The sequence below is a fragment of the Protopterus annectens genome, chromosome 12.part0 (genome assembly GCF_019279795.1).
Source record: "Protopterus annectens isolate FY-2018-M chromosome 12.part0, PAN1.0, whole genome shotgun sequence".
In the NCBI taxonomy this organism is placed as follows: domain Eukaryota; kingdom Metazoa; phylum Chordata; order Ceratodontiformes; family Protopteridae; genus Protopterus; species Protopterus annectens.
Window position 1 is genome coordinate 654,228,468 of NC_056746.1, and position 14,682 is coordinate 654,243,149.

The following is a 14,682-nucleotide window of genomic DNA, read 5'->3' on the forward strand; positions in this document are numbered from 1 at the left end:
ATCCCTAACCAAATGGGATTTGTTAATTATAACACAAAAATGGGAAATTGGCAAAGCTTAAAATGGTCTGCAAGGGTAGCTAGCCTACTGAATATCACCTTGATTATTGTATTACTGTGTTTGAGTGTTGCCACCCTTCCATCCAGCTCGAATGCAGATAGACCATATTTAAGATTAGCTTACACACACTTTCATCAAACTATATCAATGTATTTATCATAGTGTGTCCAGGAGCTTCCACTCTCAGGCCTGTCTCAAACAGAGACAGAGGTTACGTCTAGATTTGCCTACCCCTGAACCATTATTTCTTCTTTCCACCTCCTTTCCAGTGTTTAAAGGAGTTGCGGAAATATACATAGACATGTTCACATTTTCCCTACCCCTGAGTAGACAAAGGATTGGTCAAAGTTTCAGGATTGTAAACCACCACCTTTGTTAGTCGAAATCAGTGGTAGACAAACCTTTGGATTTTATAGGTTCATAGACTATTACTAGGCTAATGGCTTAAGGGTCCTTACAAGTCTAGCCAATATAACCTAATTTTACTCAATATACGGCCCCAAGGGGCAAGCGGATGGCATGGATTTATGCCCCTGCATTGAATATCTTACAGATTGCCCCTTCCATAAGGGACATAGGTACTACCCCAAGTATAAATTTGCAATTCCCCAAATTGCATTTGGGGAGGGCCAAAGAAGGACTCTGCTTAATGTGAATAGGAGGGTCCACTTCAAAATACTGACTTTCAAAACACCTAAACTCAAACTACTGAGACCAAAATCTCTAAAGTTCAAAATACTGAAAATTCAAAATACTGAAACTCAAAATATCGAGGAAAAAAAACACAGTACTGCAATACAACTGTAGTGCAGCAGAACTACATACAAAAACATATTATTCTTCTGCAAGTATAGGTAGGGGGGCAAGCCCTCCTGCAACCCCCCCTCTGGGGAGCTACACTCCCCACACCCCCTGCTACTTAAGTATATCAGCTCCGAGATTGCACTTCACTACACTAAAGTGCAATCTTGGAGTTGATATATTTATACTTGGAGAAGAGTAATATGGTTTGTGTTTTATTTGTTTCAGTATGTACTTGTACTGGAATATAATAAGTGTTGGTATCCTGTGTGTTTTCTGTATTTTGAGTTTTCAGTATTTTGAGCTTTAGAGGTTTTGGTCTCAGTATTTGGAGTTTAGGTATTTTGAAAGTCAGTATTTTGAAGTGGACCCGATAGGAAGTCTATTCTAAAGAAGGGTCAGTCTCTGAGACACACACCTCTCTCTCCAGCATGTTTTGTTTGCATCGCTGACTAAGTTTAGATGCCTAGATTGGGTGACCCTGATGTGTAGCAGCTCAGTCAGGGCTAGATTTGTGCGTGGCTTGTAGGTCAGGCATAGGTCACTCCTTAATAGAGTCAGTACAAGACAAAGTAACGGGATAGGGCTTTTAGTTTATCCACATAATTTATGTTGTGTACATCCTGTGTTTTCTTTGTAAGGAACCTCTGAAGTCGATCCAGCTGTGTAAGTCGTCTATTATTGGTCTAATGAGGGCTGAGTACAGTGGGACTGTAATTAACTTGCATCTGGATGCCATACCTTTACTTATAAGTTATGCCACATAAAAGGATTTCCTCACCAGTGTGGGCACATGGCTGTCAAAGTTCAGTCTACTGTCTGTGTGTGTACCTAGATCTCTCACCTCTTTGTTTGCTGTAAGAGGTGTGCTATTAATGTACTTTGCAGGAGTGTTTCACTTTCCAAAGGGTATGATAATGCATTTCTTTGCATTTAGTTTTAGGCCATGGTACTGGCACCAGTCATTTGTCTGATCTAGACCCTCCTGAAGGATATCTACATCATTGGGGATTCAGTGATTGCCCCCAGCTTGCAGTCATCAGCAAACTTTGTCATCCAGAGGCCTTCCACATTTGTGTTGACTTCTGAGAAGCATATTCCAAACAAGAGTGGTCCCATTACTGAGCCCTGTGGCACAGCACTAGTAATTGGCCTCTTGCTGGATCTGGATCTACCCAGTTTAACCACATGCCCTGTCCATGGGCTAATTGGCTATCCATTTGGTGACATACGGATTTATGCCCAGTTTTGTGAATATATTTATAATACCTGAGTGGGGAATTGTATCAGATGCCTTGGCCACGTTGACATAGGCGTTATGTACTGTTTTACCCACATCCATGACCTTAGTGACTTCCTCAAAGAAATCCACCAGATTCAGTAGGCATGACCTGCTGTTAACAAAGCCGAATTGTGTTGGGTCCAGTGTTTGGAGGTCTCCTATGTCATTACTTATCAGGTCCATGATTATTCTTTCCATGGCCTTACATATAAGACTAGTCAAACGTATGGGTCTGTAATTTCCCATTTCAGTAGATGGTCCCCTTTGTGTAGGGAGATGACTGTTGCTCTCCTCCACTCTTTTGAGACAAAGCCAGTCTGGAGGCTGTGGTTAAAGAGAGAGAATAATGGGCCTGATAAGTCCTGATTTAAGCTGTTTAAGAGGCATCCTGGTATATTGTCAGGCCCCATTGAAGCAGGGTTTTTAACTTTAGCGAGCACAGTGGCAGCCTGTTTTTTGGTGATAATTGGCAGTGGGGTGGTGGAGGGTAATTTTGAGGGGAGAACTGGGAGTGATGGGTAGGTGAAATGTGAGCTGAATATTTGGCCAGCAGATTTGCTGTGTCTTGCAGGTGAGTATACTTGGATGCCATCTACAACTAATTCTTCACATTGTCGGGTGTTGCCTTTAAGATTGCGAACATAACTGAAAAATGCCTTGTGGTTATCCTTAGTTTTGGAGGCAATTTGTACCTCAAAATCTGCTTTCAGAGACTTGACTAGTTCCCTGATTCACTTGTTTAGACTAATGAGGGACGTATTGTTGTGCAAGGGTTTTCTTTCTTTTGTCGTACAACCTATTAATACCAGGGATATTGCCATTTCTATGCAGTTGTTTATATGGTCATACAGGGCTTTTGTGTATGCCTCTGCATAGGTTTCTGTATCTTCTGGATTTGGGGGAGCTTGGAATCTAGCTATGCCATCTCTTAATAGGAGATAATTTACCTTAAGAGAAGTTAAAGTTTTTGGGGTTAGGTGGGGGGACTAGTTTTACCTTTATTTCAAGGGAGACCTCTTTGTGAGATGATCTTACTAGAGAGGGCATAACAGTGTGTGTGTGTGGGGGAGGGGGGGGGGTTACAGCCCTGTCCAGTATTTGTGAGTACCAGATCTAGGATATTTGTTCCCCTAGTGGGAATCAAGGCTACCTGCTCTAGGGCATTTGAATTTACAGAGTCAAAAAATCTTTGGGGCTTGTATGTTAGTGGTCGTGTATGCCTCCCATTAGTAGAGGGGTAGCATACCTCTCAACTTGGAAGCATCAAAAATCTGGACAAAGGCCCATGAAAAGTAGGTACAACTGGCCAAAAATCGGGACACTGCTTAACATAAAATGTGCATACATAGTTATTTAACCCATCCACTCCAATGGTATTGTGGGATACCATCAACACTAGAATGCATTCCATATTCCCTCAACTCCACCTAGCATTACTATCTAATTTTAGCAGCTGTCAAATGTTCAGGCCCCTCCTCTATATTGCTACACTGTTTACTTGACAGGATATGATCACAAAAGCAAACATTTCATCTCACATTGGGACAGTTAAGAAGTATACTAAATAAAATTCATATAAAAATTGTTTATGTTCCAAAAATTAACAGCATCTGATGTCACCGTAAAGTAAGTTTAAAAAAAAAAAAAAAAAAAAAAGCTCAGTCAGAGCTTGTTGTGGTTTGACGGTTACATCATTCATTTCACTCATTCATTGTGTTAGCACCATTCATGCATTTTCTGAAGGTTACGAAGTCTGAAACTAAAATGCATGTCATTATTTAGTGACTTTAATCCTCAGATCATTAATGATTTGCCAGAAAAGTTCCTCTCTGAAAACTGTAATGACAAAACCATTGACAATAGCATTGTACTGAGGCGCCAACTTGTGTGGCGCCAACTCAGTAAACGGCCTACATTTAAGACTTTGTAATATTATTATTAAAATTATGCAGCAGCAACAACATGGAATTACAATATAAGCACTGTCCACTCATTCAGCACTCCCTCGGTCAGCCTCTAGCTTGATCATCTTCTTGGAGATGCCTTTCTGAATTCTTTTGCTAAAGCTCTCATTCCCTGCAGAGCGCAAGAGCATTTTTTATTCCTGTCTTCTTGTAGGTAACACCCCCCCCCCCCCCCCCCGGGGAATCCCTCCTTCCCCGTCCTTTTCAGTACTAAATCCATTCAACTCATCAAGCAAAAGACTGATTATAGCTTCCAACTTTCGAGGGAAAACAAAAAATCAAAGGGTCTTCTGCAGTCCGGTTATCACAGCAAGTCTTCACAGAGAACATTTTTCATTATAACCTGGAGTTGCACAGCTGTGTCCACTTAAGTAAAACAAAGCAATCGAAAAACATTGCTATTGAAAAACTGGGTTTTGGAGCCTTTTCTAAGGATGAGCTCACTGCCTGAACAGCCAACCCCAGTGGTTTCTGCTTACAGAGAATGCTGCCTGCCAGTAAGCTAAGAGACTGGGGAGGGGCCAACTTTCAAGTTCCCTCATGTTTTTAATTAAAACCAGCAGCATTATGTAGTAGCTAAAACAGGGAAAAACTGTATAGCTACTGAAAACATACCTGTTGAACAGCCTCATTCTGAAGATATTCCAATTGCTGCAATACTAATTCTTATAGATAATGAAGTATTAAAACACCATCTGACTTTACACACGTGCTCCCAGAGTTCCACCCCTTCCCTGCCATAGACTACTGCAGTCCGCATTTTGCTCTGACACTGCAACTTGGACCAAGAAAACGAGTGATTTGCTGAAAACATGTGTCAGTAGGGGCTCCTGCATTATAAAAATAATATATTTACTACAATAGCCAATTGTGCACCATCATGCCAAGATTTTGTACAAATTAACATTTTCACTTTGGGTAGTTAGGCATGGCCCAACATAATCCTAGTAGTCCATATTGTCCAAATTAACTTTAAGGAGGCAACATGTTGCATCATCCAGGGTAACAAATAAACCCGGCTTCAAGCAAATAAGATTAAAATGGGTACAAGTAGTGAGGCGGAAAAGATGATAGCCGTGTTCAGACGGATTTATGTTGTGTGTTACTAGCTAGCTAATTAAAGGTTTCTGTTATGTGCTGTATAAACACAATGTCAGCACATATGAGTACAACTTTGACTTTTTTTTTAAGCTCTTTGACAGTAAGGCAGGCATGGTGACATCATCACACACATGCTGCACTTAAAACTGTAAATAAATTATAAAAAAAATCATGATTTCAAGGGGCTACTTGGGAATTCGTGGCACCCCATTATTTTAGCCTCAAAAATGGGAAATTCCGAGGAATTCGGTACAGTTGAGAGGTATGAAGGGTAGTTAAAATCACTCATGAGTATGGTATTGAGATGCATGTTGAGTGATTCTAGTAACTTCCGGTATGATATATGGGTTTCCTGGCTCATAGTGGGAGACCTATAGCTAGCAAGAATATAGTAATGGATTTTTCCCATGAATAGTTAGACACAGAGTAGCTCAAGCATGTCATATTGTTTGACCAGCCTTGAAGTGTGCTTATTCTTTATGTTGATAGATACACCTCTGCGTTTTGCTCTTTCATGTTCAGCGGGTGGTCAGAATCTATCTGTCTTGTACCCCACAATTCAGTGCACCGTAACTGAGGAATGTGTGTGAAGGTGTTTTTTTACAATATAACCACAAGCTTCCACCCGCCTTCCTGTCCTGGCTGAAGGTGGGGGGATACTTCCAAATCTTAATCTCTCTGGAACATTTTTCTTCTGACTTGTGTTTCATTTCCAGTATGTATCTACAGTATTAAAGAACTGTATCTAGATATGTTTTATGCATTGACTTTCAATGTACTTATTTTGATTTCCACCATTTATGCTAATACATATTAGTGGTATTTAGGATTTTTAGCCTTCTTGTTCCTGCAATCTGCAAACTAGTATGAAAGTTCTTTTTTCCTTTCTAAGAATAACTTATAGAAAAAGGGCCATTGCCATTATTGACCCACCTTTTTGCATCAGCTAAATTTTTACATGAAGTTTTCAGAGGTTTGCTTAGCATGCACTCATAAATTCCAGTGGCCACCATTTTCAGATAATTTTTCCCTTGATGCAAGTTATGTGCTGGATAGACAATCTCTCTGCCTCTTGTTTGCCCCATAAATATATTGAGGACAGACTGATAGTCCATACAGACATCTGTTCTTGTGCAGGTTATTTATTTATTATTTATTTCCATTTTCGTCACCGAGGAAGTCCACTGGGCCCAGCAGAGCCCATTTTCAGTGGAGGCCCGAGGAGAAAAGCTCCAAAAGCAATTAGCAGAATATAACATAAGTAAAGTATGGAATATACAGTATGCAAAAGCATAAATATACAATTTAAAATACAAATACAGACTCGTGGAGTATACATTTAAAGAACACAAATGTTAAAATAAAGATGACGTCAAAAGTAAATCAGATAATACAGTTAAAAATGCACATCATAAAGTGTTTATACAAGTTTAGTGTTTACTCTAACAGTAATGTTAGTGATCAGAGGTGATAGTACATGAGATTGAAGGGAAGTTTCAAAGACGACAGTTTAATTTAGGTGAGAAGGGAGCAGGAACAGTCCCAGTTTGAGGCAAGATAAGAATGGAGGAGAGATTTGAAATTACAGTATTTGTGAGTACAGCGGAGGGAGGGGGGAGAGAATTCCATAGTTTAGCTAAGGAGTGTGATAGAAGTAATTTGCCAGGAGGGCGAAGGAGTTTATAGATTTTAGGGAAGTTTTGGTTTTCTGATCTAAGAGTACGAATGGGGAGGTAAGGGATTAAGATTGATAAAAGAGAGGGGTAGATAGAGGGTTGGAATATGAGTTTGTGAGCAGTGGTGAGTTGTATGAATTTCAGGTAATTAGGAAGCTCAAGCCAGTTTAGGGAGTGGAGGGAATGGCAGTCATGGGTAGAGTATTTGGACCCTATAGCAGATTTACAGACTTTGTTATAGCAGGCTTCCAGTTTGTTTTTTAGGCTAAGTTGGAGATAGAGAGGGGAGCAGGTAGGAGGAGATTACTCAGTTTCTTGTCAGGTAGTACTGAAGCAAACTGCACCTCCATCCTTCTCTTGTTTCTGTCTCCATAAAGGGAACTAGGCTGTTCTTCCCCATGATGTACTGTATGGGACTTGACACTTGCACTGTTAGACTGTCCTTCACAAAATGGGAGTCGTCTTACATTTCTTGAAGGCTTTCTAATATCTGTGTCCCGTATGGACTCCAGACCTTGGCATCTGTGATAACATGACTTCAGCACCTCAAGGTGAGGTGAAGAGCTTGACCTTTTTTTTTTTTAAATATGTTAGTCCTCGTTTTATGGGATCCTTCTCAGACAGGGAATTTTTGTATGAAATGTAGATTAGAGGTACCGCAGACTGACAGTCTCTCTCTCTCTCTGCTGCTACTGCCTTTTTAAGTCACAGTTTATTGTCAGCCAGTGACCAGAGTGTCCAGTAGGCCATAATTACACTGGGGCCCCTTCTTGGGTCAAGGTTCTTTGGTTCTTCTCAGTTTAAACTTCCTAACTTCACCATTACTGATGATAGCTGTAGCTGGAACACTGGGTTAATGTCAGTTCTGCTGTTAGAAGATTTCAGTTCCTATAGCACAGTGTTTCCTTTCCACCTTACTGTTGAAAATAGCTAGATAACTACAGACTGGTTATAACTTGCCATTCTTTCTGTTTACAACTACTTTTAATCCCTAATTTGAAACTGGATAGCAAAAATGTGGGTAGTTAAAGGATGTAAAGAAACCGCTGCTCTCCTTTCGGGTTCCTATTAGAAGACAGAAGACGCATTCTTTCGAATGTGTCTTGGTCGAACCTAAAAGACTGAAATGGCAAAATATCGAAGCAGCTTTTAAGCAAATTCTTTCCTTGGGAAAGAATTTGCTTGGCCGCTTCGTTACTTTGCCGTTTTCTGCACTGTAGTGCGGTCCCGGAGTTGGTATATTTAAGTAGGGGGTGGGGGTTGCAGCCCCCCACTTAATGTAATGTTTAAAGTGTTTTGTTTTTTATTTATTTTTTTATTGGAACGCTGTTCTGACAGTTCGACATTGTAAGCTTTCGCTTACATAGGGTCGATTAATCACCATTTGCTTTTTTAAGCGTTCTGTGAACTAATATAGACCCTCCTTTCTTCTTGTTGTGTACTAAGGCATTACATGCTTCAGCCTCTGGACAGTTGTGTACACAGTTTCTTTTTTAGTTCACTACATGCTTCAGCCTTTAAACTGCTGCTTAAAGATCTCATAATCTTTTCTTTTAGGTTCTGTTATAAATATTAAACGAAGATATAAAACCAAGGAAAACCAGTAATGCAGAAGTCAAAACCACCAGCTGAAGCAATAATCCACCAGCGAGATTGGAACAATTTATTCGCACACTTACAAAAATAGATTCAAAAACAGAACAATGAGACAAGCGCTTTCGCCACATCAATATTAAGCCATCTGGGCATTTTTCTTGTGCCACCAAAGGTGTCGTTTACATTGGTTTATGCTCCACCTGTGGATGTTTCTACGTAGGTAAAACGGAGCGTGAATTCAGGAAGAGGTTATATGAACATGCATATGAAATTGATAACAAAAAGGAAAGTAATGCCTTTTACAAGCATTCTCTTGAATGTCCCAATTTCAAATTGTCTTTTATGGTGCTTGAACAGGTTAACCCACACATTAGAGGGGGAGATTGGGAATCCACACTCGAGTTTAGGGAGTTAATCTGGCAGCTCAAGCTTGACGCAGGAAAACCACCAGGGCTTAATGGTTTACTTAGTATAGGTTCAGTGCTCAGACTTAGAAGGGCCAGATTATAAACATACATTTCCCCCAAATTCTCGATCATCTATGATTGTTCTTACTTTTATTTATTTATTTATATTTTCATTTTGCCTGTTTTTTTACGATTCATTTTGTCACACTGTTACTAGCATACATGTGGAGGTTTTATCAAAAGTAAAGATTGGTTATTATTTTTCAACATGGATTTAGCTGTTGTCAACATTTTTTGAAAATGACAGTCACACATTTTACAACTATTTTAGTGAAATTTTAATAATCATTCCTGTTTTTAAGACATATCTCTGTTTTTTAAAACATATTAATTGTAAACTATTTAACTGAATTCATTCAGTTATAGTTGTGTCTGTCTTTGTCTTTTGACTATATTCATGTTTTTTAGTTTCTGGTTTACTAGGGGTTAAATATAAAAGAAGATGAGCAACACTAATTTGTAGCTGGTGATCAATTAATTTACACTATTTAAACAACCTGGTGTAATTATTCCGGTTGTTAGACTTGATAAAGCCTGGAATATACCAAGCGAAAGCGCTTGTCTCATTGTTCTGTTTTTGAATCTATTTTTGTAAGTGTGCGAATAAATTGTTCCAATCTCGCTGGTGGATTATTGCTTCAGCTGGTGGTTTTGACTTCTGTTATAAATATTGCATTTTATCCCTTTTCCCTAATCTTGTGGAAAGGTCAGTCACTGCACAGATTCCTTTTTTTTTTTTTTGCATGGATATTGTACCTTGTTGGATTTTTTCCTTCTAGTCTCTTCCTTTTTAACAGGAGAGTTGTCCCTTTGTTTTGAAAATCATCTGCATTATAGTTAAAAGTCTTTTCTTAGAGACTTCTGTGACAGGTCAGGCTAGCCACCTGTCTTGCACCTCACTAGATTTTCCTTCAAGCAACCCTTGAGTTTTACTTCTCACATCTTTAGTTGAACAGTTTGCTTATTTGTGTATCACATGGCACATTTTCTTTGGGGACTTGCAGGCCTCCATACAGTTCATCTTATATGTCAGCACCTGAGGAGGTGCCAGAATATAGCTTACTAATACCATAGCTGCCACTGCACAATTGTATTACATTTGGCATCACAACAGTAAACAGAGACAATATTAACAGGACTTTTTTAGTTTTTGCTGTACATCCTTCATTTTAGGATTTCCTGTGGTTTCTTTACATCCTTTCAAATTATGGATTAAAAGGAGTTATAGATACAGTTCTGGAATGGGAAGTTGTAACCAGATAGTGTTAAATACTTTCAACTATGGAAGTTCCAAGTCTCTCACCTTGTCTTACTCACTAGAGGCTGAATCTCTGAATTGAGTCTCCTCACACTAGTAAACGGGATCTGACAATACAACATTTAAGCTGTGCCTCCCTCCATGCCTGTAACTGTCTGTTCAGAAGTTTATTCTCCAGACTGACTCTGTCCCTGTCACCCTTGAGGGGGAGAGGTTTGCAGCATTGGTGGAAACTTGGTTAGCATTCATCTTTGTAGCTTGCTGTCTAAGGTATGCATTCTTGAATTTTAACTGTACCTTATGTTTGTTTTCAGATACCAGCTTCTTAACTGTACTTCTCCATTTATGCCACACTGTGCTTCTGTTTATGTATGTAAGAGCTCAGCAATACAGTGTATTTAGTTGGCCATTCCATACCACTACCCCCTGTTGGTTCCTGCCTCTGCCTCATGGAATGCTGCCTTATCTTTTGAGTTAGCCAGACAGTCCTCCACACTCCTGCAGCTTGTCTAATCAGCATCTTAACTCTGTCTGGGGTTTTCTTTCTGATATATGGTAATTAGGGACATAATCTCTATACAGATCTCCTCCAGGTCATATCTGTAATTATTGGGGAGTCAGTCATGTCCTTCTAAACCGTCATAAAGTCCAGTGATCTGCATTTTTGTCCTTGGAGGTACTGCCTTTAGAGTTGCTTTCTGTTACGATCACCCATCAGGATAAGCTTGGGATTCTGTCCTTTGCATAGAGGAAGAGTGACTGGTCCCATCATATATGAAAATTGTGTACTTAACAATAGATGTGTAGGAACTGGTCCATCTTCTCTGACTCATCCTCCTTCCCTTCATCATTTTTTGATTGATGGGGAAGTTCTTTCAGAGAGTCGTGGGCTTCTTTCTTCCTTCTCTACTTCAGCGTGGGCTGAGAAAATCTGGAAAGGGGTCCTTCTGTACCCAGAATTATTGGTAAATGGGAGGATTTTTTTTTTATCTTGGGAGAAAGATGTAGGTACCGAGCTGACAAGAGTCCTGCCGATCTCCTAGCTCAAATCCCATTGTTAGAGGAAGATGGACCTGTTTAATTAGTAGCACTTAACTATTGATTTAATTAATTATCATGAGCATTTTAGTAATATATATTTTTTTCTTTTACAGATGTTATTTTCAGAATTCCCTAATGCTGACAGCAAGTTGCAACAGTTTAGAAATTATCTCCGGCAAACTTATCAAGTACGATGGCATAAGAACTGGGATCAAACAGTGCTTCCATTGCTAAACCAACTACTACATAGATCTTAAGGCAGCTAGAACAGAAACTTCCAAAAAGCTGCACTTTTAACATTTTTTAAATTACTGTTGGTTGAAAGGGTCATTATTCCCTTTGCTGAGAGATTCCTCTTCTGGATGCATAGAAGATGGCCAATTTTATTAAAGGATATGAAGCATGTAACCAGATATAAAGCTGCTGCTGTAAGACAATGAGACCTCGTGGGGCAAATTCCTTTTTGGCAGAAGATTTGTCAGACTAGGATGATAAAGTTCGATATTTGGGGTAAAGCGAGAGCAACCTATATGCATATTATTTTATTCGCTCAGTTTTAAGGTTATGTCACCCATACCTTGTCTTTTTTATTCTCGTCAGGCAATTTTTTGTAGTTATGTTCACTCCATGATTGACTCTTCTAGTGTATACTGGCACTGTATAGCCTGAAATATTCTGCACCTGTCACTGCTTTCTCATCTTCCTAAACAGTGTTTTCACCATTCAGTTTTGCCTCTGGTTTCTTCAGTGAGAATCAAAAGTCCATTGATGCAGCCAGACTTTTGTTAGTGACAGTGGTGTCATTTGCAATCTGTATGCATAAGTGTCGACTACATGAATGTTTTTGGTTTTCGGCAGGCCATTCAGGTGACAGTGCTGTGTCCCCCTGTAGCAGTCAGAGCCTCCCATTCATCAAAGCAGTTTTCACTCATTATCATCTCTTTAAGAGAACATCATAATTCTGCTAAAAGTTTGTATTTCCACAACTAGTTTTATTTAGCTAATATTTGCCTTTCTTTTTGGTGAAATCTGCATGCCATCTACTTGAAATATAGCACCAACTTTAATGCATACAGTTTATATGTGTAAGCTAAACTACTTGTATCCATTTTGCATAAGGGTCTTCGATGGACTTTTCTTGTGGACAGTAATTTGTACATTCCTTTTTTTTTTTTTTTTTTTTGTGAGACTACTGAAGCTTTATTCCAAGATGAAATGACAGAGATGTACATTTAATATTTATTCAGTTTCATGTTCACCTTGTATTTCCTGAGTCTCATTCTGCTGCTTTCTGTGTTTTTCAGTACACATTCCCTTGTGTTTAAGGGGCCACCTGCAGTGTGTAATACTTGGGTACACATTCTATGTATTCTCTTACGTGACTCTTTTTAAAGTCTAAAATTGCCATACTTGCTGTGGTGCACTGTCCTTTGGCTAGAACCTCTGTCCCTTAGTTATGGGGAATGTGCTGCCCCAGAAAATTTGATATCATTTTATCCAGTTGCCCATTTTGGATCTTTTCAAAACATTCATCATTGGAGAATTTCTGCATTCAGTGCCAAAAGAAGAATTCACCCTGTAACTGTTATGTTATAAACTCAGATAATGAAGCCCTTCACATGTATTACTTTTATTAATTGGGACTAGGACAGTGTTAGTGGCTATCACCTCTTCCACATTGCTGACTTGAAAATGCTGGCAAGAGCAGCTTAAATTCTCCATTCTAGACTGTTGCCTGGTAGAGATGGTGCTGGCTTATTTGAATTACCAAGCACAAAATCCCATCAGATGACAGCATGATGGGTACCAGGTTAGAAATGTAGAAACTATACTTTCTGCTTTTACACCAAATTCCACTTCAAAGTCCCTCACACCATCAGGGGCTGTGCCTCATGTTGTGGACAATCTTGCTTTGATATTATCTAGCTCAGCATCATTTGATCGTTAAAAAGTCAGACAGAGAGACACTTTTCTGGTATCCACTCCTAAGGAGCCAAATCAGCTTTCAACTCCAACTGCTCTCACACTGACTTCTCAAAATTGTACATGTGTATGAGAAAGGGGCCATAAAAATCTACAGTGAATGGTGTGGAGTATGACGCAGGCCTGGACAGTTAACTCCCTTTGCCTGACATGAATTTTTTGACCTGTACTTTCATTGGCTAAGACAGTTGCAGCATGCCCCTCACTACCCATGTTCGAGTCTGGTGTTGTTGCTTTGCAGATGTTGTACTATGAGAACCTGTTCATTATGTATTATCAAATAAAGAAGATCCAGGAAGGTACATTTTCAGTAGGTTTCTATAGTACCAGTACTAGGCCTAGCACTGCCTCTTATTGATTATGGTACTACTTATGGCATGTTTCTTCCTATATTACTATGAACCAGTGCAAATGTTGATTGTAGAGGTTCCCCTCCCACTTATAGCTCTGACAGCATTGAAAGTCGGAAGACTGGGAAAGGGATTAAGGATGAGGAACATAACTTCATTCTCTTCATAATCTTTCATATATGCTGACTCTGAATAATTGGAAATGGCCTTTTCATAAGTGGGCACAATTGATCTTTCTTCATTAACTCTGCCCCTGAAGGTCCTTTTTTGGAAAGTCTTTTCATATGGTACAGTCTGCCTTAGAGTGGCTGTTAGTTTCCTGTCCATCCCCTTAGACACATTTCAGTGTCTTTGGTGGCAGACAGAGCATTGGGTCATTTTCCTACTACTATCCTCAACAGACATTGAACCATGCCTAAAGGACAATGTTTTCTTAATATGGAAGTACTGTAATATTGGGCTTTCAGTATGAAGGAATGCAGAGCATTTTGTATTGGCCCCTGCTGCAGTTGACTGCAAAAAAGCTATTTCTTATATTGAGCCTAGCAAATTGCAGAAGTCTTAGCATTTATCCCCCCAGAGGAGGTATCCCAAGTGGTGTGCAGATTTTGAAGGGCAGTGTTTTCTTTATCCACTTCAGTCCTTAGAGTTCTCATTTCTCAACTGTGTGTTTTATCTGTTGTGCTCCCAGACTTATTTGGTGGATCAGTTCTCATAAAAGTTATCCTTCCATGGCTGGGATGAATAAGAGGTTGTGGGGAAGCTCCTGTGGTCACTATGCATTGTGGGGCTTTACATCAGTAAGTGCATCATTGGCACTGCTGATGCAGCAGTTAACACTGCTGCTACCAGACTGTTTGTTCAGAGCTGTCATCTCTTTCTGTTCTGCTATAAGGAGCTTCACCAGGAAGTCTTGAATACTTTTCTGTTTGGTGATGACTTTTGGAACCATGTCCATATTACTGAGGGTGTTTAGAAAAGGGGTAACCCTGTCTTCATTGAGGAGTTTGTGTGTGCTGTCCTGTTTTGTCAAAGCACCCCCAGCCATCTATGAGAAGTAAGTGCTGAGTTATCACAGATGGCAGTTTGAAAGCTAATCCCTG

The 14,682-nt window shown here is 39.6% G+C and overlaps 1 protein-coding gene across 1 annotated transcript in view; it reads left to right on the forward strand.

Moving 5' to 3' along the window:
* ALG1 (ALG1 chitobiosyldiphosphodolichol beta-mannosyltransferase) overlaps window positions 1-14,120 on the forward strand; it is a 634,420-nt gene extending 620,300 nt beyond the window's left edge. The window contains exon 13 of the mRNA XM_044089785.1: window positions 11,360-14,120. Coding sequence (XP_043945720.1) covers window positions 11,360-11,503 — 144 coding nt within the window. The 3' untranslated portion in view covers window positions 11,504-14,120. The remainder of the gene's footprint in view (window positions 1-11,359) is intronic.
* Window positions 14,121-14,682: the final 562 nt, after the last annotated feature.